Source organism: Xenopus laevis, chromosome 2L (assembly GCF_017654675.1).
Source record: "Xenopus laevis strain J_2021 chromosome 2L, Xenopus_laevis_v10.1, whole genome shotgun sequence".
NCBI classification, from domain to species: Eukaryota; Metazoa; Chordata; class Amphibia; order Anura; family Pipidae; genus Xenopus; species Xenopus laevis.
This window is the reverse complement of record NC_054373.1, coordinates 127,259,749-127,287,478: the sequence shown is the minus strand read 5'-3', so window position 1 is coordinate 127,287,478 and position 27,730 is coordinate 127,259,749. Positions and strand designations below refer to the sequence as shown.

General features: G+C 35.5%; 1 protein-coding gene across 1 annotated transcript in view; it reads right to left on the bottom strand.

The window, feature by feature from the left end:
• The window catches only part of uggt2.L (UDP-glucose glycoprotein glucosyltransferase 2 L homeolog), a 139,046-nt gene that overhangs the window by 63,343 nt on the left and 47,973 nt on the right, over positions 1-27,730 (bottom strand). The window contains exons 16-22 of the mRNA XM_018247246.2: positions 27,429-27,560; positions 22,266-22,430; positions 21,780-21,903; positions 16,952-17,056; positions 16,388-16,482; positions 6,909-7,115; positions 4,614-4,745 (exon numbers count right to left, since the gene is read on the bottom strand). Of these exons, the coding sequence (XP_018102735.1) occupies positions 4,614-4,745; positions 6,909-7,115; positions 16,388-16,482; positions 16,952-17,056; positions 21,780-21,903; positions 22,266-22,430; positions 27,429-27,560 (960 nt within the window). The remainder of the gene's footprint in view (positions 1-4,613; positions 4,746-6,908; positions 7,116-16,387; positions 16,483-16,951; positions 17,057-21,779; positions 21,904-22,265; positions 22,431-27,428; positions 27,561-27,730) is intronic.

Sequence of the window (27,730 nt, the reverse complement as noted above, 5' to 3'; positions counted from 1 at the left end):
TGGTCCCTGTGCCTTTGTTCTCTGCTACAGTTCCCCTTACCTGCTCTCTATTGGATCTCCTGGTAATTGACCTCGGCTTGTTTACTGGACTACCCTCTACCATCAGCCTGCCTCTGACCTCTGCCTGCCATACGGATTTGTTATTGCCTTCAGCCTGCCCCCGACCTCAGCCTGTTTCTCAGACTTGCTTTATTGTTGCCTGCCCTTGACCACCAACCGGTGTAAGAACTTTTTATCTTTTGGTTCATCTGCTATACTGCCATACTTTTCATTATTAAAACATTCTTCTGCTTAACATGTTTCCGGCCTATCAAAACCTCAAATACCCGCTGTACTCATGTTATACAGCACCAAGGCTCCTAACTACCAGCCACTCACCTGTGGCCAAGCCTGACACAAATCCATCTAAATGCAGTATAATTGATTGGGTGGTGTTTCATAATGACCCAAAACATACAGCCAAAGCAACCCAGGAGTTTATTAAAGCAAAGAAGTGGATTATTCTAGAATGGCCAAGTCAGTCACCTGATTTGAACCCAATTGAGCATGTATTTCACCTGTTGTAGACTAAACTTTGGACAGAAAGGCCCACAAACAAACAGCAACTGAAAGCCGCTGCAGTAAAGGCCTGGCAGAGCATTAAAAAGGAGGAAACCCAGAATCTGGTGATGTCCATGAGTTCAAGACTTCAGGCTGTCATTGCAAGCAAAGGGTTTTCAATAGGGTTGGGTGAATTTTTTCGCCTTGTTTCGCCAAAAAAATGACACCCATAGACTTGTATGGCGTTGTGCGTCAAAATAAAAAGACATGCGTCAAAAAAATTTATATAGTCAAATATATTGACTAGTATACAATTAACCAAAGAAAACCAGTAACTGAGAATATAATAAGTCATGAAATGCAAAAAAAAATCCATTCTATGAACAAGTTTTCTTTACCCACATTTAGCATAGCTTTTGCAAATCCTCAAGTATTAAGCGACCCATGTACCAGTGGAAAAAAAGATGGCACATTTTATAGCTTGTAATAAATGTTTGTCCCACAAAGTGCAATTAAAATGTGTAATGTAATAACTGTCTAATGAAGGTTATTAAATTGTGAAATGTGATATTCAACATCGCCCCCTGACTTTTATTAAATTTCTCAATAAAAATCTTACACAAGTGAACAGAGCTGTGGAGTGACCTATCTGTTCACCCATTGAGAAACACTGTATGCCCCAAAGCGTCTGCTGTATTCCTTCTGAAATATGCAGTACCGTTCTAAAAGAATACTGAAACACTGAAGATGGATCTCAAATAACAGATTTCCTATAAATTTCAGTTTAATGGGTGTCTCAGCTAATATTGGTTAAAATTTAAAATAATTTTTTATCACATCTTGGTAACACCATTTTATTCCACCTCAATATGAACTCTAGCATAAGTGGTCTTACTAATGTCTTTGATGATAAACTGGAAGTTTTTCTGCCCCATCTGTCTTTCAGCTAAACTCTTGGGATTGTCATTAATCAATGACAATGTCATTAATCAATGACAATGTCATTAATCAATCCCTGCTAGCAACTCACAGACAAAAGACATACTGCATTTTTTTTATAATATCTAGTGCTCTCCTAGAGGTTGTCCTCTTCCCCTTTATATGGTATTAGAAAGCAGAACAGCATAGTGCAGTGTGGTTGGTGGTCCCCGTGTCTGGCTGTGAAACATCAGGTGCTTAGGCCAGAATGACTTCCAGTGTACATGTTCCTGCTCAGTTATGATGCCAGGAGCCTGGGTACTGGTTGTGACATGAGCACAGCTGCTCTGTCTTCTAAGGTCCGGTACAGGGAAATCAGGTAGCCTCTGGAGGACGTTTTTTTATCTTGTCTCCTAAATAAATAGAGCCCACAAGTATGACGTGCTGCTTGGTTATCTACTTTTTACTGCTAAATCAGCAAAACTATGTTAAATACAATTTACTTCTAAAAGGAAGAAACAATGAAGCACAGTGCTGCATGATTAGCAATGCTGTCTTGCAGCACTGGGGCTGACTCCAGCCAGGGCACTATATATATATATATATATATATATATATATATATATATATATATATATATATATATATCACTGTATTTGCATGGGTTATCTGTAGGTAATCAGGTTTTCTCAGACATTCCTAAAAAAAACACCATACAACACAGAACATACAGGTAGTTAAACCACCGCCATATAAAACCGACCATAGTATGTATGAACAATGTATGTATGAATGCAATAGAGATCTTAAGCTCCGTTGTTTCAGGGATGCATGTGAATTATTATATCGTAGAAAATCAGATGGCACACAAAAAAAAAATGTGCAAAAAAACTTGTAGTTTATTGAGATCCAAGGTTTGCAGCAAGGTTTCCAGATTGAGCACCACCCAAATACACGCACAGGGTTTGCATTACCACTGATTGAAGATTGCATGCATGTGAATTATGTATAATCTCTGTAAAGCACTTTGGAATATGTTACTGATATATAAAGTTAATATTAATAAATCTAAAAAAAATAAAATGAACTGTAATATGTAGTTAGAGCTTGTCAACAACTCACATCTGAGTTTGTGAAATTCTTTAACCAAATATATGTTGCTACTGAACAGCTGATTTGCAGTGTTATAGGTAGTTTGTAGATATGTAGCCTCTAGAGTGCTGTTAAGAAATAGAAAATGTAGAAATAATTGTGGCCTACAGCTAACCCATCGATTTATATTTAACTGCTTCTTACTATTAAATTGCCCGAGTCATTCAGGACAAAAATTATTTTCTACATAGTATAATAAATAACATGAAAATGTCTTCAAGTTCGTTGCAGGAAAACTAGGCCAAGAGGCGTAAAAAAAAACATGAATTTCATCACATGAAAGTAAGAACATAAAATTTACTTGATCCATTAAACTATCTATTAAAGACTTACATAATTATCTTCAAAGCACAGTGTGATAATTGCCTGTAAGTCCTTATTTATGGGCAAATGGCACATTGGTACTAGATAGCTCATAAACTACAGCTTTCCTTAACTGCACACTTATTGTTATGTCATATTTCTTCTAAAAGCACAAAAAGTGTACAGGGCACTTTTGTTAATCAATTCAGTGACGTGCAAAGAAGTATTCACATTAAAATAATCACAGTGCAGCCAATACATACCTAATGTTAGTTTCAATAATGAACTAGCAATGCATACAAAAACATTTGTATATTTCTAATTTGTGAGCAATTTTTTTAAGATAATACTGTAATCCTGAAGATGCATCTTGAAGATAATACTGTAATAATCATGTAGTGCAGAAGTCACGATATTAAATTTATAACACTATGTTACAACTGTGACATCAATCAACTATATTTTCCAATTTTTTTATCTGTAACACAGTGTGGATCATTAATATAAGTTGTGTGACATTAACAAGAGTCTTACTTGGGTTTAGGATACAAGATTTTTTTTCTGTGCACTGAACATGAATTATTTAAGCTTATCAGTTAGAGATGATGTTGTTTTTGCTCACAATAACTCATGGCCACTGTAAAGTTCAAATCTGATTTTGCGTCAGCAGATGGTTCTTGATCCTAGAAACCTCTGTCCTATTGACTGTAAAAATGTTAAGGTAAAAACAAGCCTTGAAGCCCAGATATGTTCCATGAATTGATATGAGCAGTCATAAACATGATCGATTGGGAAGCTGAGATTGGATTGCATTGTTTAATTTGCCCTTTGGAGAACACAAAGTTTCAACAGGCATAAAAAGGCAATATGCACTAAGTTCCATTCACTGTAAAGGACTGTATGGAAGTACAAGATAATTATAGCACATAACATAATCAGACATTATAAATTTCAAATTCACACCACTATTTGTGTCTCATAAGTTCCCAAAAATATATCCAAGACATATTTTCTGCTGTCTTGCTGATCTTTGTTGGTTTACATTAGAATTATTCAATTGTCACCATTAATGATATACAAAATAACACGTATGTTTTTAGGGAGGGAAATTTCCCCATAAATGTAATAAATACTACTTTAAATAATACTGTAACCCAATATACATTATTTTAGAAAAATAGTCATATTTACAGACAAATAAATAAATACAGTTTCTTCAAAACTTATATTGAAAATAAAATGTTTTAATCACAGCTATGAAAAGTAAGGCCTAGAGATGAAATGGCTATGTAGAAGTCAGTGATGTAACTACCATGTGGATGGGGGGGGGGTGCAAATAGACTCAAGACCTCCTTTTTCCAATAGGGCATAAAGGGAATGCCCCAGTGTTGGGTTTTAGGATAGAGAGTGTGAGGCATGGGTGCAAAATTATTTTTCCATAGAAAAGTACAGTATGGCTTTGCATACTTATAGTATACTTATAGTATAATGCTACCTGGCCCAAGCTGAAGGCCTAGAGTTGGACAGTGTATTAGTGTATAGGGTAAAGTAGTTGAAGCTAGGAGCATATTATAAATACACAGAACCGTTCCAGTGGCCACCTTAGCATCCACAGTGATATAGAGAGTAATTATGTAAAGATCCCTCTTCGTACGAGTTACATAATGGCTAAAATAATGAGAAGCCTTCATTTTTCTTACCCGTCCATTACTGACTGTAGCCATCTGCCCAGGAAGCAATTTAAGAACCTCTCGACAATATAGTTCCTGAGTACGAAGCATATCTAATCCTATTGTATTATATTTTTTCTCAAATGCATCATCATCAATTTCCTTTGGGAAGAAAAAAATACTATTAGAATACAGTTAACCAATACATATTATAAATAATACCAAAAATGTCTGTTTTTTGGAGGTTATGTATAAAAAGGTGCAAAGTTTGCTATAGGTCAAATTACCTATAACAGCCAACAAGCAGGTAGAATGTAATGGTCACTCGTTTAAAAGCAAACATGTTATTGACTGCTATGTTTTGCTACGATGCAAAAACGTAACTTTTACTAAAGATGTAGGGGTTTATCTGATATTCCATCGACTCTTTTCAGTCACTCTCTACTTGTGGCTCCTTTTCAACCCTCCTGTACTTCTCTAACATTCTTTGTTCTGTTTTCTCTTTTTTTCCCCAACCCACTTAATGTTCCCACTTTCTTCTTTATCAATTTCACCCTCTTTTCCAGTTATTTGGACTCCTCTCTTTTTGGCATCTGCTCTGCTTCCCCCCCCCCCTCTTTTGCTTATTTATGTACCTTAAACATGTTTCCCCATTTTTTAATACTCTTTACTACACAGTAAATTGTGCATTATATGCAAATAAAAAGCAATTTGATATGAAAAACATATATGATACATCTCACAAAATATAGTTAACATGGAAGATATTTATATAATCTTGAATTTTATAACCAAAATCTACTTGCAATGCTGCACATCGATGGATAAATAATGTCTTAAAAATGTCATCCCTGTAACAATGCAGATATAGTATCATTGAATTAAATTCCAAAATAATATTTAATTTTTAATCTAAATGTAAATTATAGAATTACTTGATATCACAATTTTTATTGGCAAGAATAAGTCCTTCCTCTGCACTGCACTGCAAAGAGGTCAGAGACCAGTATATGTAGAATACACAATTAAGTTCATGAAGTTATCTAGTTACTTATCTATGAAATCAGTTCTATAACCAGAGTATGATATTCTAAGTAAGATCACACAGACAATGACCTTTTGCTACTGTGTTTTCTTTATTTCCTAAAACTGGCCACTGTAATCTGCATAAAATAGAATGTGAGTATTGGAACACATGGAGTATGTATTATTGTACATCAGTAACGGTCACTCAAAAAAATGTGAAATCGTTTTGAGTAGTGGAATAAGACCAAAAATTCCTATAAAATATAACAGGGGTTAAAAATATTTATTTGCTCCTGTGACAATAACTGTATTATTAAAATTGAGCATACTGCTACAGGTATGGGACCTATTATCCAGAATGCTCGGGACCTGGGGTTTCCGGATAACGGGTCTTTCCATAATTTAGAACTTCATATTCATACCTTATGTCTACTAGAAAATCGTGTAAACATTAAATAAACCCAATATGCTGGTATTGCTTCTAATAAGGATTAATTATATCTTAGCTGGGATCAAGTATAAACTACTGTTTTATTATTACAGAGAAAAAGGAAATCATTTTTAAAAATTTGTATTATTTGATTATAATGGAGTCTAAGGGAGACAGCCTTTCCGTAATTTGGCACGTTGTGGATAACTGGTTTCCGGATAACGGATCCTATACCTGTCGTAAGATTAATAATTCTTGCATTTAAGTTGGGTCCATTGGGTCATTTACTCAAATAGTATTACAAGACATATTTCCATTACTTAATACGCAGAAAGAGCAAAATACACATGAATAGAACCTATTATCAATTATTAACACTTTAGTTTGGAATGATTCTCAACATTATAAAGACCTCAACCAGAAAATACCAGGTACCAAGTACAGGTAAGGGACCTGTTATCCGGAAAACCTCAGGTCCCAAACATTCTGGTTAACAGATCTTTCTGTAATTTGGATATTCATACCTTAAATCTACTAGAACATCATCAAATAAACCCAATAGGCTGGTTTTACTTTCAATAAGGATTAATTAAGTCTTAGTTTGGGTCAAGTACAATGTACTATTTTATTATTACAGAGAAAAGGGAAATAATTTTTAGAAATTTGGATTATTTGTTTATAATGGAGTCTATGGGAGACAGCCTTTTCGTAATTCAGATCTTTCTGGATAACGGGTTTCCGGAAAACGGATCCCACACCTTTATTTCAAATAATTGATCTCATCAACACAGAACGAATATAGAACAAACATTCAAAATTTAGCAAGAAATTTGCAAATTAGAAAAAGAGAAAATATAGTATCTACTTACTGGTGCAAGGAACTCCTTTATTTTTTTTCCATTGAAAAGGGCTTCTGCAGTTTCCTCCTTTGAAAGTCTTTTAAGAAGCTTGAACATATTCTGATTTTTCTGAGTAAGAAGAGCTGCCCACAAAGCTCTGGATATAAGTGTGTTCTCCTCGATTATTTTAATAGTGGGGTTGTTTAATATTCCAAGCCTTGATATGCTTGTCTTTTTCTATGAGACAGAAACATATTTATTTATAATAAATATAAAGTAAATAATATAAAGTGGTCAAATTGTAAAATCTGTATATCAACAAAAATGAAAGTTCACCCTTTGATAAATATGCCTTTAAAAAAATCCCATAGAAATGAATGGAGAGTGGCGGAATTTCACTCCAGTGGACAGTGGTGATCTCTAACTTCACTCTTTCATAAATATGCCCCAGTGAGAGGAACAGCATCTACATTCGAATGTAGGGTTACATATTGTACAATCTAAGTTGTAGACGTGTCATTAAAATAAAAGCAGTTTGTGCAAATGATGGTCTGATGCAAAAATAAAAGTACCACAGATTCAAAAATAATGCTGTTATGTATCTTGAATATCTATTGTCATGCCATGTCGGTCTTTTTATGTTTCAGTAACACTACAGATGATCCTTATCAGCACTGACACTGTATATTTGTTTTCTATAAAAAGAACAAGAAAGAAGTCAACTGATCATTCTATATTTAAATTTAACATTTAAACCAGAACATTAAGCTATATTTATGATTACGCAAATTTTTAGTTTTTAACAAGTTGATCAGATAGAAAAAACTCAGTTGACAAATGGAAATTAGATTAATAATCATATTATGATATTTCCCGGTTTAGAAGAATCAAAAATAACACACCTTGTATCCTGTGTGATGCTGCTTACAGAAATGATATTGGAATGCTTCCTGTACGGAGGCAGATATTGTGTACAAACAATTAATATTACCATCTAACACAAATATACTCATCTTTACTAACTAATGGGCTACACAGCAACAAAACACTGCATTCCTGCTGCTGTTTTGCTGTTAAAAATTCAAATATATTTGTGACTTTTTTTTTTAATTCTTGCCCACCTCGAAACATACCCCTGTTTCTTTCCTGCAGAGACAGCTTTGAGATATCCATCTTATATAAACACTGAGAAATTCATATAATAATACTAAGGCATTTAAATTCTCATGTCTTTTTGCTGTCTTCACATAGGAAATAAAGAGAAGAAAAGATGTGCATTGATGAGTGTTTTCTCCAAGTATGATATTGATTAGGCATCTTAGTAGCTATAAGAACATATTTCTCTAGGGGAGATCTGATTTCTCTTTGATTTGTATTTTCTTGTTCTAGTTATCTAAATGTCAATGATTAACATTATATATTAACACACTGTAAATCAAAATCTGACCGCCAAATGAAAATATTCAAGATAAACAGATTTAACAGCTAATAAAAAATGGAAATGGGTGAATAATAATTAATTTTTACTTACAATGAAGCCCCAGCATCTCTGCAACATCTTATGGTAATAATTGGCGTAGGGTTAAAGGGCTGTCCACCCAAAAATAGTTTATTTTTTCACAATGAAGCAAAATGTATATCTATAGATATCAGTACACATTCATTTACAAAATGTAAAGGTTTTAAAATTATCCATAAATGTAACTATTATAATGACACCCTAATGAATAGGCGGTGAAATGCCATAAAAAAGCTTACTTAAATTTACCCTTGATACGCAGATTTCAAGATGCTGAACCCTAGGCCCCTACTGCTCGCATCCAACCCTCTCCCCGTTTGTATTACCTCCCACCAAGCTCCTGCTGCTGACAATCATCTCCCCCCCTACTCATGCCTTTCACTGGAAAAAGGATCCACTTAGCCTGTCTTCTGTACTCATAAATGTAAAGGACATCAATTAGGGGGCAAATTTACTATGTATCAAACAGAGAATCCAGCGTGATTCCCAGCAGATGTTTTTTTGGTGCTTGATTAATGCTTTTTAGACTTTTAACTGGGAAAACGTCCTCGATTGAAGCTGTCATATTGGGTGTTAGGCCTCAGCTGCAGTGCTGATCTCTACAGGTTGCCCACTGATGGGCCTTACCTGACCGATATCAGGTAGAGATTAAATTGAGCAGATGATGGTCAGGCAGGTTTGAAAATCCCTTCCAGATGAGGACAGGCTCAGGTCATTGATGCGGTCCTCGCCCTGTCAGCCTGTATCCCTGTCATAGTGATCCAAATGTTTGGCTCACCTGATATCACCCACATCAAGATGGGCATATCTGGGAAAGATCTGCTCATTATGTAACCTAATTTGGGAGGCTTCTCTGTTGTTTACCATAGCTTCCCACTGAGTAAAGGATAATTTACAATATTCACTCTCCTTACTCGGCCCTTACTATGTGCTCTACTATATAACTTTACAGGTGTCTCCATGCATTACTGTCCTTTCAGATGTTCTGCAGTTTCCTATTTTAGAACAAGGATGATCACAGAATAAAACATACTATAATTTCCTTTACAGAAACTTACAGTATATGAGACATGAGAGTACAGCGAGGGAAAACTGATTTCCAATTATCAATGCATCTATATAAAAACATAAAAATCCTCATAACAACATTCTTGCAGTACATCTTACTAAAAAAACAAATGTGTGAAAATCTCTATGTACTAAGTGTTTTACAAAGAATTAAGTCATAATATATAATGCACACTGAGAAACAGATAAGCTTTCTCCAGCAATTAATCAATGCTGACAATTCTTACAGTAGTTGATGCTTGTAGGTTTCTGGCCTGTAGTTTTTTCTAAACTGGAACACTGAATATTAGACACACTGGTCTCTAACATATAACTAGGAATGACAAGAGCATTGCTAGAGAGGGCACACCAGAGAATATTTATTTCACAGAACTAAGGAACAAAGCTGAATTTACAGCAAAACCGATACTATACAGTGTAAAGTCAAATGACTATCATTCGCTTTTATTAATTTATGTACATTATGTAGATTGTTTTATGAAGCATTTTAGTACAGACGGTCTTTTCATACATGTCATCATGTGTTTTGCTTACACTCAGGTATTTATACATTTTTTATGAGTACACTTGCCTGATCCCAAAACATTAGTCAACTGCTGCAATCTATAAAGGCCTGTCAAAAAAGGGCCAAAAACGCTGGAATATAGCCCCCAGCTCAAAGGGGCACATAAGTCAAGTCCAAAAAAAATATATATTCCAAAACATTCTCTCAAAGTTAAAAAATGTACTCTTTATTCAGCATAAATATTTAAAAAGTAGGCATACAGACCAATTGATGCTCCGCCTTACGCGTTTTGTGCCCACAGGCACTTATTCATAGGCATTACTGTTGTTCCATTTGGTCAACTGCTATTATACACCTTAGTGTTATTGCATACAACTCACACATTAATACTAAAGTAAAATGTTCCTATACCTCTTTGATAGTATGGGATCAGGCAAGTATAGTCCAAAAAAATATATTCCAAAACATTCTCTCAAAGTTAAAAAAATGTACTCTTTATTCAGCATAAATATTTAAAAAGTAGGCATGCAGACCAATTGATGCCCCGCGTTACACGTTTATTCATAGGCATTACTGTTGTTCCATTTGGTCACAAGATTTATACCCCAGGAGATCCCTCCCCAAACATTAAAACCAACCACATGTTGCCACCTCACATCTACTTTTAAAGCAACATATACATTTTCCTCAATTTGGTCATATTAACAGGGCTTTTAGCAAAAAAGAAAAAGTCCCTAAACCTATACACACGTAATATAGATGATCTACTATGCATTTGGAGGGGAGATGAAGTGAGTTTTGGGGCTTTTGTGCAGGAGTTAAATCAGAATGAACTAAATCTAAGATTTACAAGTGAATATAAGTCAAAAATAATTGAATTTCTGGATGTGAAATTGATGGTGGCAGATAAAGAAATACACACAACTATCTATAGGAAGTCTTGCAGTGGTAATACACTTCTGCATGCTACCTCTTGCCACCCAAAGAATCTGTTGGGTGGGATACCTGTGGGGCAGTTCCTCAGGCTCCGGAGGAACTACTCCACGGATATGGCATTCCAGGAGCAAGCAGAGGATATGAAGGAGAGATTTTTGGATCGAGGCTATGGACGTAAAACTGTAGACAGGGCCTATCAGAGAGCGAAAAAAACAGAAAGGAGGAATCTACTAGATGTGAACTCACTAGGTGACAAAAAGAAAAAACAGGGGATATCAGAAAAGGTTCCATTTGTAACTAGATATAGTAAGCAATTTTATACAATATTGGATATAGTTAAAAAATATATTCCTATCCTATATGCAGATGATGACTTTCACAAAATATTGAAAGGAGGAATTAATAGCATACCAAGGCGATCTCACACATTGAGGGACCATTTATCACCAAGTATGTATAGGGAGATGTATAGAGGAGAAAGAACAGGAAATACGGGCTTTCTGAACATAGAAGGTAGCCATAAGTGTGGTAGTCATAGATGTATAACTTGCCAACATATAAAAATCTCAAAAGAATTTAATTCTACGGTGACCAATACCAGTTTCCAAATAAGAGATTATATTAATTGTAATACATCCACAGTGGTTTATTTATTAACATGTTTAAAGTGTCAGAAACAATATGTGGGCTGTACGAGTAGAACATTAAAAGAGCGAATACGTGAACACCTGAGTCAAATAAAAAATCCAAAAGCAGTTGAAAAAAGCAGTATAACAAGACATTTTTCGCAATGTAATGGAAGTGATTTGTCATATTTCTCTGTACAGGGAATAGAAAAAGTAAGATTGGGGAGTAGAGGAGGTGATTTGGCAGGGCTTTTAGCAAAAAGAGAATTATTTTGGATTTTTTATTTACACACTTGGTTGCCACTTGGTTTAAACTACGAATTTGATGCAACATGCTTTTACCTAACTTATAATGTGAACTGATATACTTACAATGAGGTGGAACCAGGGTGATATGCGGCAATTATGATTGAAACAATGTGATATATACAAATAATAGTATTAGGAAATAAAACCTGACCTAGACTACATGGTAGTGACTGCTAGGTAAAATTTGTCTGAATTGGGTATCCTAATATATTTACTGTAAAAATGTTGAGTTGAAATAGAGTATTATATATTATATATTAAAACAATGTTAATATGACCAAATTGAGGAAAATGTGTATGTTGCTTTAAAAGTAGATGTGAGGTGGCAACATGTGATTGGTTTTAATGTTTGGGGAGGGATCTCCTGGGGTATAAATCTTGTGACCAAATGGAACAACAGTAATGCCTATGAATAAGTGCCTGTGGGCACGAAACGCGTAAGGCGGAGCATAAATTGGTATGTATGCCTACTTTTTAAATATTTATGCTGAATAAAGAGTACATTTTTTTAACTTTGAGAGAATGTTTTGGAATATATTTTTTTTGGACTACACTTGCCTGATCCCATCCTATCAAAGAGGTATAGGAACATCTTACTTTTGTATTAATGTGTGAGTTGTATGCAATAACACTAAGGTGTATAACAGCATATAGCGCTAGCACGTAAAGGCATTAATTAAGTGCTGCTATATATTGAATCACTTTGTCTTTGGCAATGTGTGGTATGGGAAGCCATGAATAATAATCATAATAAATTCTAGGAGTTTCCAGTTTCCTGTTTTGGAGAGCTCTGATAAATAGACATATATCATTTGACTTTACAAGTGAACAGAGCACGGAGTTATAGCTAAGAGTAGGAGAACACTAGGGGGCACATTTACTATGGGTCGAATATCGAGCGTTAATTAACCCTCGATATTCGACCGTCAATTTACCGCATTTCATTTGTTCTATCGTAGGAAAAATCGTTCGATCGACCGATTAAATCCTTCGAAACGAACGATTCGAAGGATTTTAATCCATCGATCGAACGATTTTCCTTCGATCCCAAATTGACAGGAAAGCCTATGGGGACCTTCCCCATAGGCTAACATTTATGTTCGGTAGGTTTTAGTTGGCGAAGTAGGGGGTCGAAGTTTTTTTTTAAAGAGACAGTACTTCGACTATTGAATGGTCAAATAATCAAAAGATTTTTAGTTCGAAACGTTCGATTCGAAGTCGTAGTCAAAGGTCGAAGTAGCCAATTTGATGGTCAAAGTAGCCAAAAAAAAAAGTTCGAAATTCGAAGTATTTTTTATTCTATTCATTCACTCAAGCTAAGTAAGTGTGCCCCCTGATTTGGGGCTGGCATTCATTTTTGGTTTGGACTTACTGGAATTTTTAGGGTCATTGTTATGTTGCAATGTCCACTTTTGGTTGACCTTTAATCTTCTGACAGATGGACATTTTCCGCAACCATCATCTGTTGCAATGTAGAATTCATGGTGGATTCTATGATGGCGAGTTTCCTAGGACTTGATGCATCAAAGTAGCCTCAAAGAATAACATTTCAATGACCTTGCTTTACAGGTATCTTAACGATAAGTTACCCTTGTGGTCCAGTGGCTTACCCTAGTGGTCTAGTGGCCGATAGGGACACCTGCCGTGCTTCCAGCGGGGACGCCTGCCGCATGTGTCCTCTTTCTTCCCGCGCCGGTTTTCCCTATTGATCACGGCGCGCACTTCTGGGTTTGATATGCGCAGTTGTGCCGGCGTGATGTCATCATAGCGCTGTGGCGCGAAATTCAAATTGTATAAAAGGGTATTTATGTGTTTAGGACTTTGCCCATTGTTAGGTTCAATTCAGTTTGTTTTCTGGGTACTTATACTACTAATTCCTGTTTGATCTACTGTGTTTGACCCTTGCCTACTGTGTTTGACTCCTCTGAACTACCCAATCCTGACCATTTGCCTCTCCAGTGACTATTCTACACTCTCCAACCCTGATTCCGGCCTGTCATTCTATTCTACTTTGCTTGTGCTGGCCCGGCCTGCCTGTTCCATGCTGTGTTGTCTGGCTTGCCCTCCTGAGGTCTTCTTCCATTCCAGTATCCTGGTGAGACGATTGTGCCCCTTTGCTCATCCAGAACCGTTAGCTTTGCTCCTCTCTCAAATAAGACCTGGCGGCATACAATTAGCCGAGGGCTCCTGAAAGGCGGCGGTTATAGGCGGAAGCGAGAGCCGAGACCAGGGAGCTTAGCTTGGGTTCTGGATTTAGGGTGCCGATTTGTTACAGGTATAATGTTCTTCTGGTGAAATGCTTTGGTTTTCGCCAAACATGACAAAAATAACTTGTATTTTTCTTGTCTGCCCAGAGCACACTGTTCCAGAAGTTCTTGACTTTGCATTGATGTCCATGTGCCCTGATTTTTACTCTGCGCATAAAGGCTTCATCCTGGCACACCTCCCATGTAGATCTGATTTGAGCAGCCTCTTTCTAATGGTAGACTCTTTATAAATTTAACATCAGTAGTAGTGAGGGCAACCTGTAAGTCCTGTGATGAAATTCTCTGTGATGAATTTTCTCCATTTCTAGATGATCTCCCAGGCAATGAAATAGATGACTAATTATACGATAAATGTAGGGAGTACTTATTTTATACATGCAAAATTTGCTACTATGTTTATATACATTACAAAATGGATTTCAAATTTTAAATGGTTCAAATATATGCTATTATATCGAATATCTATCAATACTGTTGGAATGAAATTCAAATATCTGTATGTTGACTCTATATGAGCATGACTTAGTTAGAAAACAATATCTTCACCTATGGGAGGTTGTTTTTTAAGTACATTTAAAAGAACATTCAAACTCAAATTAATTATTATATAATTATTAATTATTATTATTATAAGTAATAGCAGTATTTATCTATAGTTACTAATGTATTTGGGCCTAATGTGTCAGTACATTTTTGAGGGAGGGCATCAACAAATGTACAGTCAAGGTTTTGTTTAGAGACTATATGATGGACATAATATTACTTAACCCAACACATAATTCTATGTGTCTACCTACAGATACCATGCTTACTTGTATTATTGGCCTATAATACAGGGACATGGCAAAGAGGCTAGCGTTGATTGGGTGCAAATTAGTGTATGGCTAGGAATGAAAGTGGGCAAAATAACCATGATTTTTTAAACAGAGAATGACAGGATTTATGTAAAAAGTGCCATATACTTTCTCGGAATCTGTTATGTCTTGGCAAACTAACTCTATTAATGGGGCATGACTTCTTCGACTGAAGCATTCTTATTTTACTCTTCAATAAAGGGACTAATCTGCTCTTTCATTTGTCTGTGTTACATCACAACAATAGTCACACTACCAACAAATTACACATACAACTGCATTATTCTGCACTTTTATCTATAGGTTCACATGAATTTAATAGAGGGTATAAAAATTGAACAGAATGGATCACAGATATCTTATTTTAGCTACTTTATTTGATTATCATTGTTTGTTTTAAGATTTTCTGCTAGATTTCAAAGTGAACTCCTGACATCCTGATAGCTCCATAAACCCAGAGGCATATTTCATGAAGAATTCAGTTCCTAACATTTACATTAAAAATACCCCCCTTTCTTAATTTGTACATTGTAGTACAAACTGGAGTTAAGTATGTAATCCCTACTTTTCTGCTCTACCTCATATTCTCTGATGGTTTTTTGTCTGACCCTGTCAGCAATTCTGCTTCTGAATAGTGTAATATGATATGGGTTATGATTATGAGATCAAAATCATATAATTCATTTGGTAGCTGTAATATGATGGGAAAAAAATAATCAGGTTGGTGTCAAAAAAAAGATCTACAACTGTAACCAAAGCAGGGTTCCACAGCATGGCAGAAAACAATGCTATTAGATGCATTAATGCTTTTTGTAGAAGAGAATGTTTGGCAGATAAAAAAAAACCTTTATCGAAACACAAAGTGGCATTTCTCTTGGTTTGTGAGCCTCATTAGCACTACTCTGAAAACTGCTATTTCTGTTACTAGTTATCAGATGCTCATAATAATCCACTATCAACCCAACTCCCAGTAATTTGAAAAACATCTCTCCAACAAACCTGTGTCAATCATTCCCCAATCCATTAAATTGTAAGCTCTTGCAACAATATCAAGCCTCCTGGCATAATGTGACACGATGTAAATAATAATGCTAAAAATTCAAAGAGAGTACAGGTGGGCACCAGACACTGGAAAGTCCATGCATAACATGAAGGTGGATATTTTCTTGTATTCCCTAAAAGGATTAATACTAGTTCAGAAAATGGTAAATTCCTGAACAGTGGATGAATACTAATGTGTGTATTGAGTAAAAAACTGAAACTATATAGTTTCTTTTAAAATCCTGGTAACAATATACAGTAGATCATCACTGAAAGTGATCGAAATATTGGAAGGAAAACAGTGATGTAATATTCAGATACCTTGGAATTTTACACACAAATTGCCCTGTGTTATTTAGAATCTTGCAATTCCCTTTACCTTACCAGGTGTTTTAAAGCTGTAGATAGCAGTTGTCTCCCAGCTGGCTTGTCAAAATCAGCAATAATCCAGATGGTGACTGCATGAATTACATCCTCATCTAAAAATAAATATGAGAGACTGAACTTTTTGGTGTTAACTACAATATAAAACAAGATTTGTAAGTAATGTTAAAACAAATTATTGAAATAATCTATAACTAGTATTTACAGAATGTTATTTCCTAAAACAATGTGGGCAAAGTCATTTGGTTTTCTTTCAGGTAGTGTTAAAAAAAAAAAAAAAAAAGATTATACAGTACAGTAACCCTTGTTAATGAATTATAACCCTAGCTTTCAGCTATTTGGGAATCCAGAGGGATGCATAGGTTAAATATTTAAAGCAGCAAACTCCCAATAAAAGTATTGAGGATTTTAATATTCTCCCCCTTCCCTGAAAACCACAATTGCTGAAATTGCAAATGATGCATAAAGCATATTTTTTCCTAATCTTGTTTAGTAGACTGATACTATTTTTTATCATGCATAGGTCAACAAAATGTTGAATGTTGTTAAAATAAAAAAACATACCTTCTTTAGTTAAATACTTCATGTTTTCTGCAATGACAGCACTCTTGTCTTGTAAGTCCAGGAAGGAAAAGGTATCAAAGTCATTTAAAGTATATTTTGGTGCAACTAAATAAAAAAAAAAAAAAAAAGATTAAAAAAAATTATTTTCAGCCAATCAGGTATAAGCTGTACTATATATTGCTGTAACTTCTAACAGGGGTTTTTCCACCTTCGAGTTAAATTTTATTAAGACGTAGAGAGTGATATACTGAGACAATTTGTTTTAATTTTTTATTTGTGTTTTTTGAGTTTATTTTTTTTATTCAGCAGCTCTCCAGCAATCTGGTTGCTAGGGTCCAAATTATTCTAGCAAACTTGCATGGATTTGGATAAGAGACTGTAATATGGATAGGAGAATCCCTGAATAGAAAGAGGAGTAATTCAACTAATCAATAACTATATATGTGTAGCTTTACAGAACATTTGTTTTTTAGATGGGACAGTGACCCGCCCATTTGAAAGCTGGACAAAGTCAGGATAAAAAGGCAAATAATTAAGCCACTATAACAAATAAATATTGAAGACCAATTGAAAAGTTGCTTATAATTGGGCATTCTAGAACATACTAAAAGTTAACTTAAGGTGAACTACCTCTTTAAACTAATTTTAATTGGTTTCATAAGGAGGTGATAGAACATATTTGGGGAATGTAATAAAAGTCGGTAACTGAAAAAACTATTCGCAATGCGAAAAGTTATGCCTTTGCGCAAACAAATTTAGCTTTGCACGAATTTAATATAGCTTTTGCAAACCCGGAAACTGTTTAGCCGACCATTTGCAAATTTTATAGTTTGCGCCAATGCGCAGTAAATGTAATAAAACTTCTTAATGAAAAAGTCATTCTGTTTGCTCCAAAAGATTACGACAACTTCAAACACTTCTTAAGAGTGCGTAATTAAAATTCGTAATGCAATAACAGTTTAAGGAACAATATTACATTGTGAGATGTGGATTTTTATTAGTGAGAATTGTTTTTCTCTTTGCGACTTTTATTACATTCCACCCATTCACTTTTAGTGCCATTCATGTCCCTTTAAAAATTTAGTAATGTATGAGGACATAGTATAAGAACATTACTTTTCTATTTTTCACAAACTAAACAGCAAAATGTAAATATATATCCTCTATGAGCAATGATGTAGTCTATCAAAAATATCAGCAGAGGCAAACAAGGTTATTTGATATGTATAGATGCAACCATTCAGAAAAAATATCGCATTAATCACAAAGCTAGAAGCTATATTCACTCCATCCAAATGTTACTATCAATTTATTGGAAAAAACATACAATTTTAGTTAAAGAATGTGTCTATTGTATCTCAAATTTACCTGCCATATTTTTTAAAAAATATTTGACATATTACTTTCACAATAAATGGAATGAATATAAAATACATTTGGATTATGTTGCTTATTATAAAAAAAAATGTACTTTAGATATTATACAGGCATTCAATTCTGATGAATCTCTTGATTGTTGTTTAGTTGCCAAATCCACACTTCTTATAAATGCCTTTCTCAGTCCCAAAGCATTTGATGTGTCTGGTGACTTCCTCAAGGGTTTTCAAAAGATTTATAATTTTTTTTTAAAATATCAGTTCCAGTAGTTTAAATAGCAAATAGACCCCAGATTTACACATTTAATTCCCCATCCAAGATGGTGTAAAATAGTTAGAACAGCTAACCAAAAATGTCCTCACCGTTGTGACATTAAGCAGTGAATCTCCAAAAAATAATTTCCAGGAATGCAAATAACAGGTGTAAAGACAGGTAGAAGTGGGACCACAGTACATCGATATTTATAACTCGGTTTGATCGGTACTCACACAGACGCATGTATGCGCCGAATGCAGGTGAAATGCAACATGCTGCGTCCCACCTGCGTTTGGTGCTTACATGCGTCTGTGTGAGTACAGCCCCCTTCACAATAATTGAGTGAGTCTACTCCTGCGCTCCCTTGTGGCTGAACGGAAGAAAGCCCAACACAGGGAAGCACAGGAAAGACCGCGTGTAAGCCCTACTAAATAAAAATTCACCCATGTTCTGTTCATTTCTATGGGACTTTTAGAACCCTATTTATCAAATGGCGAGTTCTAGCTTTCACCCATTGATAAATGCAACTCTAAAAATCCCATAAGAATTAACAGAATGTGGGTTAAGTTTTTATTTATTAAGCTCTAAACTCACATTTTGATAAATCTGCTCCTAATTGCAGAATCTCTTGAATAATGGAAATGTGGAGCCTTTTTTTATACATGCACCTATCACGAATCTGCATGCTTGAAGAAGGAGCATGCCATGAAACACTGCACTACATGCAATAAACTTTGCAGGGTTTTCCCGCAATTGTATTGTGTGTGACAGATTTGTTTTGGCTGCATATTTACTAGGAGGGTTCCTACTCCCTCCCACTACCAAGCACCAGGTGAACTGTTAGAAGGCCAATGGTGTGTAAGCAAGACCTATAATGTTATCATATTTGTGCAATGTAATACAGTCGCTTTAGAAATTAAATCAAATGTGAAAAACTGGCTGTGCAAAAATGTGGGTACCCTTGTAATTTTGCTAATTTGAATGCATGTAGCTGCTCAATACTGATTACTGGCAACCCCAAATTGGTTGGATTAGCTTGTTAAACCTTGAATTTATGCGGAGGATTGTGAGAATGGTTACAGACAACTCAAAGATCACCTTCAAAGACCTGCAAGACTTGCTGCACATGGTGTATCTGTACATCATTCTACAATTCAGTGCAATTTGCATAAAGAACATCTGCATGGCAGGGTGATGAGAAAGAAGCCTTTCTGCACTCACGCCACAAACAGTCGCTTGTTGTATGCAAAAGCTGATTTAGACAAGTCACAGTCATTTTGGAACAAAGTGCTTTGGACTGATGAGACAAAAGTTATTTGGTCATAACAAAAAGTGTTTTGCATGGCAGAAGAACACTGCATTCCAATAAAAACAACTGCTACCTACTGTCAAATTTGGTGGAGGTTTCATCATGCTGTGGGGCTGTGTGGCTAGTTCAGGGACTGGGGCCCTTGTTAAAGTCGAGGGTCAGATGAATTCAACCCAATATCTACAAATTCTTCAGGATAATGTTCAAGCATCAGTCACAAAGTTGAAGTTACACAGGGGTTGGATATTCCAACAAGACAATGACCCTAAACACACTTCGAAATCTACAAAAGCATTTATGCAGAAGGAGAAGTACAATATTCTGGAATGGCTGTCACAGTCTCCTCGAAAATCTATGGGATGAAAAATCTATCGATGATTTGACGCAGGCTGTCCATGCTCGGCAGCCTTCAAATTAAACTGAACTGGAGAGATTTTGTATGCAAAAATGCTCAAAAATACCGCCATCCAGAATCCAGACACTCATCAAAGGCTATAGGAGGCATCTAGAGGCTGTTACATTTGCAAAAGGAGGCTCAACTAAGTATTGATGTAATATCTCTGTCGGGGTGCCCAAATGTATGTACCTGTCTAATTTTGTTATAATGCATATTGCATATTTTATGTTAATCCAATAAACTTTAAGTCACTGCTGAAATAATACTGTTTCCATAAGGCACTTTGAAAGCTCATCCAATGATAAACAAAGCTCCAAAGAATTAAGAGGGGTTCCCAAACTTTTTCATATGACTGTATATTCATATAAATATATAAATATTATTCACAGCAGAGTATGCTCTCCACATTAATTATATATTGTAGAGCCAGAGAACAATCCTATGACCCCTGCAACATCTTGTGGTGGAACCAGTTGGCTTCTGTATATTTATGAACATATTTTTGTGATCATCACATGTCTCTGCACACTATTACGTATTTGGCAGTAATAAAAAAAAAATAAAAATACTGAGCACAAAAAATAATGAATAAATAATGTGTTTGACTGTGAATTTAGACTGTAGTTCCACAGATGCAGGGTTTAAGGGACGCAGGTGCATGTGAATGATGAACAATGCTTGTATCAATGTGTTGCTGGCAAATAAATATAGGATGGTAACAGTACTAAATATAGTAGCAATATGGGCAGGGGTAAATATCACACTGGTTATACAAAGTAAACAAAGTGATTACAAAATGTTCTAGAGGCCCTAAAGCTACAATCTGGGCAGGGGTAACATTAAGAGCCAGGTGACAGACATACAGCTGTCAGAAAAAAGATGAAGAGTTGATATTACAGCTTTACAACCCCCGGAAGAATTGGTGTAAATGTAATACATCCATGAGCAACAGAAAGGCTATTTCAACTCAAGCTAAAATGATAATGTTTAAATCTAAAAAGTGTGATCTACTTCATACATTTCTAACCACAGTCTAAAAGATCAATATAAATCATAGGTGTACAACCCACAGCTGCCATGTCTTTCGTGCTATAACTGACTGGCCACAGTGGGCCAATTGATTTACCTGAGCTATGACAAAAGGACGACTAAAATTTTCCTTCCAGTGTAAGTTAGTGGGTCTGATTAACCGTTCATCATACCAACTTGGCATTAGAATGTTTCACAAAAGAAAAAAAAAAATCATCAACTGAAGGTTATGAACAGAAATGCGGAATGCAGATCAGATGTAAACACGAGTATATGCATAAAAAAAATCTTTTATCAGAAACTCCATTTTAGACAATCTGTGAAGTAACTTGATTTTATGAAAATTGTACATCGCATGTAATTTAAGATGTGCAGATCATTTGCAATTTTCTCTGAAAAAGGAATTATTTTGTGGAAGAAAATCCTTAGTTATTAATCCACACCCTATAAATCTTGTTTACCTGATGGTGAAATAAAATTAATATAATTCTTTTCACTGGTAAGTATAGAAGGATTCATTCTTGAAACCACATTAGGCTGATCCATCAGAAAATCCACAGCATCAAACTGGTCTGAGAGAAGACCCTTTTTTATAAAAAAAAAACCAAAGAATCAGTTATAAAACTAACTCTCACTTCTATCAATAGGAAGTATATAAGTGTATCAAAAAATATTATAACAACATCAATAATAATAACAACAATAATAATCTTTAACTGCACATAAAATCTCTATTTGGATATAATTTGAATTAACCAAAAAAATTAAGAATTTATGAAGGTAACCTCAATGTATACCAGGGTAACACTGATTAATAAAAATATATTTGATTGCTTCCTCTTGTTTGGAGGACACACTACCTATTGTTCAAACCAGATGTCAACACAAAACATTAGCTAAAAACTATACTATATAAGACTTGTATGCATTCAGAGAAAGAAGCTTACCATGAACACTGCCCTCTGAAAAAACCCTGTGGCATCTAAGATTTTCTGGAGAATAACAGTCTCCATCTCTTCAATATCCATCTCTTCACTGTTAAAGGGCACACCATTAAATAGAACTTGAGGCAATGGACCCAGACCACTCTTCTTATAAAAGGTTGCTCCTGCCTATTTAAATTAAAACCACAGCAGATATGCATTAAATATAGCACAATTATAATTAGAATCAGTATAACAGAGACAAGAACAGTAGACAAGCATTGAAGTCTCATTTTCTTGTGTACACTTGACATTTATGAATGCTCTGTTATATTTTAGGTGTATAGCTATAGAAAATCATTTAAACATTAAGTGAATTCAAACCCCAAATAAGCATATTTACAGTACCGTTGAGATAGAGTTTCAACATTGTGTAAGATATATTCAGCGCCTCTAAAGCTATTTTTTTGTTGTTGAGATAACCGAGATGGGTTATATATACCAAATAAGTGTATCCCAAGAAAAGCTGCATTAAGAGTTATATTATTTATACATATTAATAGTGATATAGGTAGCAAGTAGGATGAATGCATTTCAGTAACAGCTGCACAAAGGATGAGCGCAGTAGTGGGACTAAAATGTGAAGCAACATTTTCTTTGCGTGCTGAAGGCAACTAACAGAGCTTCACACTGATGCCAACTGATCCAATGGGAGGAACAAGTATTTTGATCCCAGCTACTTGTAGCTTAAGTGGAAATAAGTCATACGCTATTACTGCTCTATTGCTATATAGAGAGCCATGAATGATCTTAGACACCTGTTTACTAATATAAAAATGGGCACTATACAATCAAATGCCATCAAAATTGTGGTAAACACAGAGTTGTATGTAAGCTGGCACATATTTATAATATTTATCTGTATAGACAGAAAAACCACCTTAAAACCTCAGAATAAAAACGTAATTTCTGTGTGCAGAGGTGGGCACTTCTGAATAAGTTCTTAATTATATGTTTTCACATAATTCTTTAGTCACATGCATAAGGGCTCATTTAATAACCATAACCATCTCATGCAAATGCAGAAAGTGAAATGCACTATATTCAAAATGAAATTGTAGGTGCTTCTGTTCTATTCACAGGTGCAAAGTGCAAAAAACAGTGAAACTGGAGCTCATTTATCAACACTGGGCAAATTTGCCCATGGGCAGTTACCTATAGCAACCAATCGGTGATTAGCTTTTTAAAGCCAGCTGCAAGTAGAACAATGAATGCAGCAATCTGATTGGTTGCCATGGGTTACTGCCCACAGTACTTCCAACGATTACAGCTGCATCCAATAGCATCTTCAAAAACATCAATGATCAAGGGGAAAGGAATTATTAACTCATTATTGCTATTCATTTTTGCTAGCAGCTCTCAAATAAACTGTCTTGCATCCTGATAAGGCAATTAACAGTTGGGAAAGATTAATAAAAATCCAACATAAATCTATAAAATGTGTATTAATATGCTTAACTAATATGCTTAACTAATGCTTCCCTTTCCAGCTGCCTACTGTAGTACAAAATCATAAATCAGGCACATCAGATTACCTCAAACAGCATTTAAATTGCAAAAGAAAGAAAACATATGTTTTAACGTTATGCCATTTATCTACTATATGATGAAAACAAAGATCTCAACTATCAATCTCAACAACTGGCCTTACAAAAATGCTGAGCAAAAACAGATTTTGCTTTCCGACTCAGAACAGAAAGACAAGTCTTCTATAAAAACAGCTCCCTTTACTATCAGCATTGTTATTGCTCAGCCAAATTGACTACAGTCTCAAGAGAACAGGTTTTCACTTGTCCAGTGACTTACAGTATATGAAACGTGTGTATCTTGAGTATTTTCAAAACAGCCTGAGGACTTCATTTCAGAATAATGTAACATTCATGAGAATTGATTTAAAATACAAATTACATCCATCTGTTTTCAAACAATTTTCTAAACACATAAAATCTCTAAGAATGTTTTTATTGATCTAAATAGATCATGTATAAAACATAGAACACAAGCACCATGCCTAATTTAGATTTCGTGTTGTCAATTTTCTTATACTGTATTTACATGTAGTGATTTCTGAGTTAAGGTCCAAATGTTTTGAAGGACTCCCAACAGTAAAGGCTTTGAAAGTCACTCAATACAAATGTTTGTTTGTAATAGCATAGATAGAGGGATATTATGGAAATAAATTCATTTAGAATACTCACCTAAAATTAACCATCCTGCATAGGAAAACTTTACAGATACTATTTAATTTTTGTGGATTTTGAATTATTTATCTTTAAAGTAAGACTGGCCCACTAGAATACTGGGTTATACAGTGAGGCCCATACATTTTTTGACAGAGACAACTTTTTTCTAATTTTGGTTCTGTACATTACCACAATGAATTTTAAATGAAACAACTCGGATGCAGTTGAACTGCAGACTTTCAGGTTTAATTCAGTGGGTTGAACAAAAAGATTGCATAAAAATGTGAGGAACTAAAGCCTTATTTTAACACAATCACTTAATTTCATGGGCTCAAAAGTAATTGGGCAAATTAAAAAACTGAAAATACTTAGTTGAAAACCCTTTACTGGCAATGACAGCCTTAAAGGAGAAGGAAATCCCTTTGCAAAAAAACCCTGTACCCCCACCTCAGGTAGACCCTCCCCCCAGACTAACTACCCCCCGGGGAAATGCCCCATACTCCATACTTACCCCTTGGCACAAGATTCTTCCAGCGGAGTTCCATGCGTCCACCTTCGGCGTCCTCTGTAAGGTGACTGGGAGATCGGCAACTTCCGTGTAATACCGCGCATGCACAATTGTCGCAAACCGGCAAACTGCTCCAACTGCGCATGCGCAGAAATACCGATCTCCCAGTCAGCTTTCAAAGGAAGCGGGAGATGGATGCGTGGGACTCCGTTGGAAGAATCTGCGTCGAGGGGTAAGTATGGAGTATGGCGCATTTCCTGGGGGGGGGAGGGTTTTTAGCAAACTGGTTTCCTTCTCCTTTAAGTCTTGAACTCATGGACATCAACAGATTCCAGGTGGGCCTTTACTGCAGCGCTTTCAGTTGTGTTTATGGGCCTTTCTGTCCAAAGTTTAGTCTTCAATAAGTGAAATGCATGCTCAGTTGGGTTTAGATCAGGTGACTGACTTGGCCATTCAAGAATATTCCACTTCTTTGATTTAATAAACTCCTGGGTTGCTTTGGCTGTATGTTTTGGTTCATTGTCCCTCTGTATAATGAAACGCCTCCGAATCAATTTGACTGCATTTAGCTGGATTTGAGAAGACAGTGTCTCTGAACACCTCAGAATTCATTCGACTGCTTCTGTCCTGTGTCACATCATGGATAAACACTAGTGTCCCAGTGCCACTGGCAGTCATGCACACCCAAGTCATCACACTGCCTCTGCCATGTTTTACAGATGATGTGGTATGCTTTGGCTCATGAGCTGTTCCACGTCTTCTCCATACTTTTTTCTTGCCATTATTCTGGTAGAGGTTGATCTTGGTTTCATCTGTCCAAAGAATGTTTTTCCAGAACTGTGCTGGCTTTTTTTTAGATGTTTTTTTAGCAAAGTCCAATCTAGCCTTTCTATTCTTGATGCATACGAGTGGCTTGCACTTTGCAGTGCACCCGTTGTATTTGCTTTCATGCAGTCTTCTCTTTATGGTAGACTTAGATATTGATACACCTACCTCCTGGAGAGTGTTGTTCACATGTTGTGGCTGTTGTGAAGGGGTTTCTCTTCCCCATGGAAATTATTCTGCGTCATCCACCACTGTTGTCTTCAGTGGACGTCCAGGTCTTTTTGCGTTGCCGAGTTCACCAGTGCTTTCTTTCTTTCTTTCTCAGGATGTACCAAACTGTAGATTTTGTAATATTGTAGCAATTTCTCGGATGGTTTTTTTTCTGTTTTTACTTAAGGATGGCTTGTTTCACCTGCAAGGAGAGCTCCTTTGACCACATGTCTGTTCACAGCAAAAGCTTCCACATACAAGCAGCCCCCCTCAAATCAACTCCAGGGCTTTTATCTGCTTCATTGATAGACATAACAAAGGAATTGCCCACACCTGCCCATGAAATAGCCTTTGAGTCAATTGTCCAATTACTTTTGAGCCCCTGAAATGAAATGATTGTGTTAAAAAAAGGCCTTAGTTCCTCACATTTTTATGCAATCTTTTTGTTTAACCCACTGAATTAAAGTTGAAAGTCTGCAGTTCAACTGCATCTAAGTTGTTTCATTTAAAATTCATTTTGGTGATGTACAGAACCAAAATTAGAAAAAAGTTGTCTCTGTCCAAAGATTTATGGACCTCAAAGTGCCCTAGCCTCAGTGCACATACTGAATTAGCAACTAGCAAAAAAATAGTTTTGCTTTGCCAACAATGAACTGTTAATCTACCCAATGTTCTAACACAAAGTGGGTACATATGCTTTCCCAATTGGTTAAGTTGCCAGAAAGATTAAAACAATAGGAGTGCTGTATGTGTCTTAAAGGATGTTAAATAAAACGAATTATCTCTCTGGGATAAAATTTATTTTTTCATACTGTTGTCCTCTGGGGAAATATACATAAACCCCGCTGCACTGCATTTGCCATTCTGGAATAATATTCAACATCCTGCATCACCTCTCAAGGGTAATACGGAAAAACACAATTTACAGTTTTAAAATATGAGAATAAAAACATGCAGCTGTGATTTTGTTCTAACATACATTTTTGATCATTCATATATTTTCACAAATATTACTATGCTCCCAGATTTCCCTTTCAGAATCTGGCAGCCTTACGATACTGTTTTCTGTGGCATAATGTGACCCTTACTGAATTCACTGTATTACTGAATGCTCTCATGCAAAATACCCTTTTAACCATACACAGCCTCCCCTAAGTACTTGGAGCAGATGATAATATATGTTGGATAGCATCCATAACTGAAATTGTAATAGATTTGAAAGTGTTCTTATAGTATTGAAACAGAACAAGCTAGACAAAACAATTCAATATTCACAGAAACTGTATTTTTGAAAGAGTAAAGAACCAGTTATGCGTACATAATTAGGGGTGGGGCCAGTGTGCTGGCTCAGAAATTGGATTAGCTGCAGATATGGTGAACCATTTGAAATGATGGACTTACCTTTATTTTGTTGTTATTTTCAGAGTGTAAACCCATAACTTCGTCAACATCCACCTTCGGAAGATCATGCTTCAAGACAGACTTTATTATGTCTACAGTAAGGGTTTCCCCATCATTTACTTTATTATACATCTGTAAAATATGCAAAAAACTTTGGGACAAGCACTAAAACATATTACATATGAAAAAACAACCTCTTTAAACCTGTAGAAATAGGGATACTAAGGTCAACAATGATCACAATGACTGATGCCTATTGGCCAGAAAGATATCAATATACACTGCACCATTTAAAAAGATAC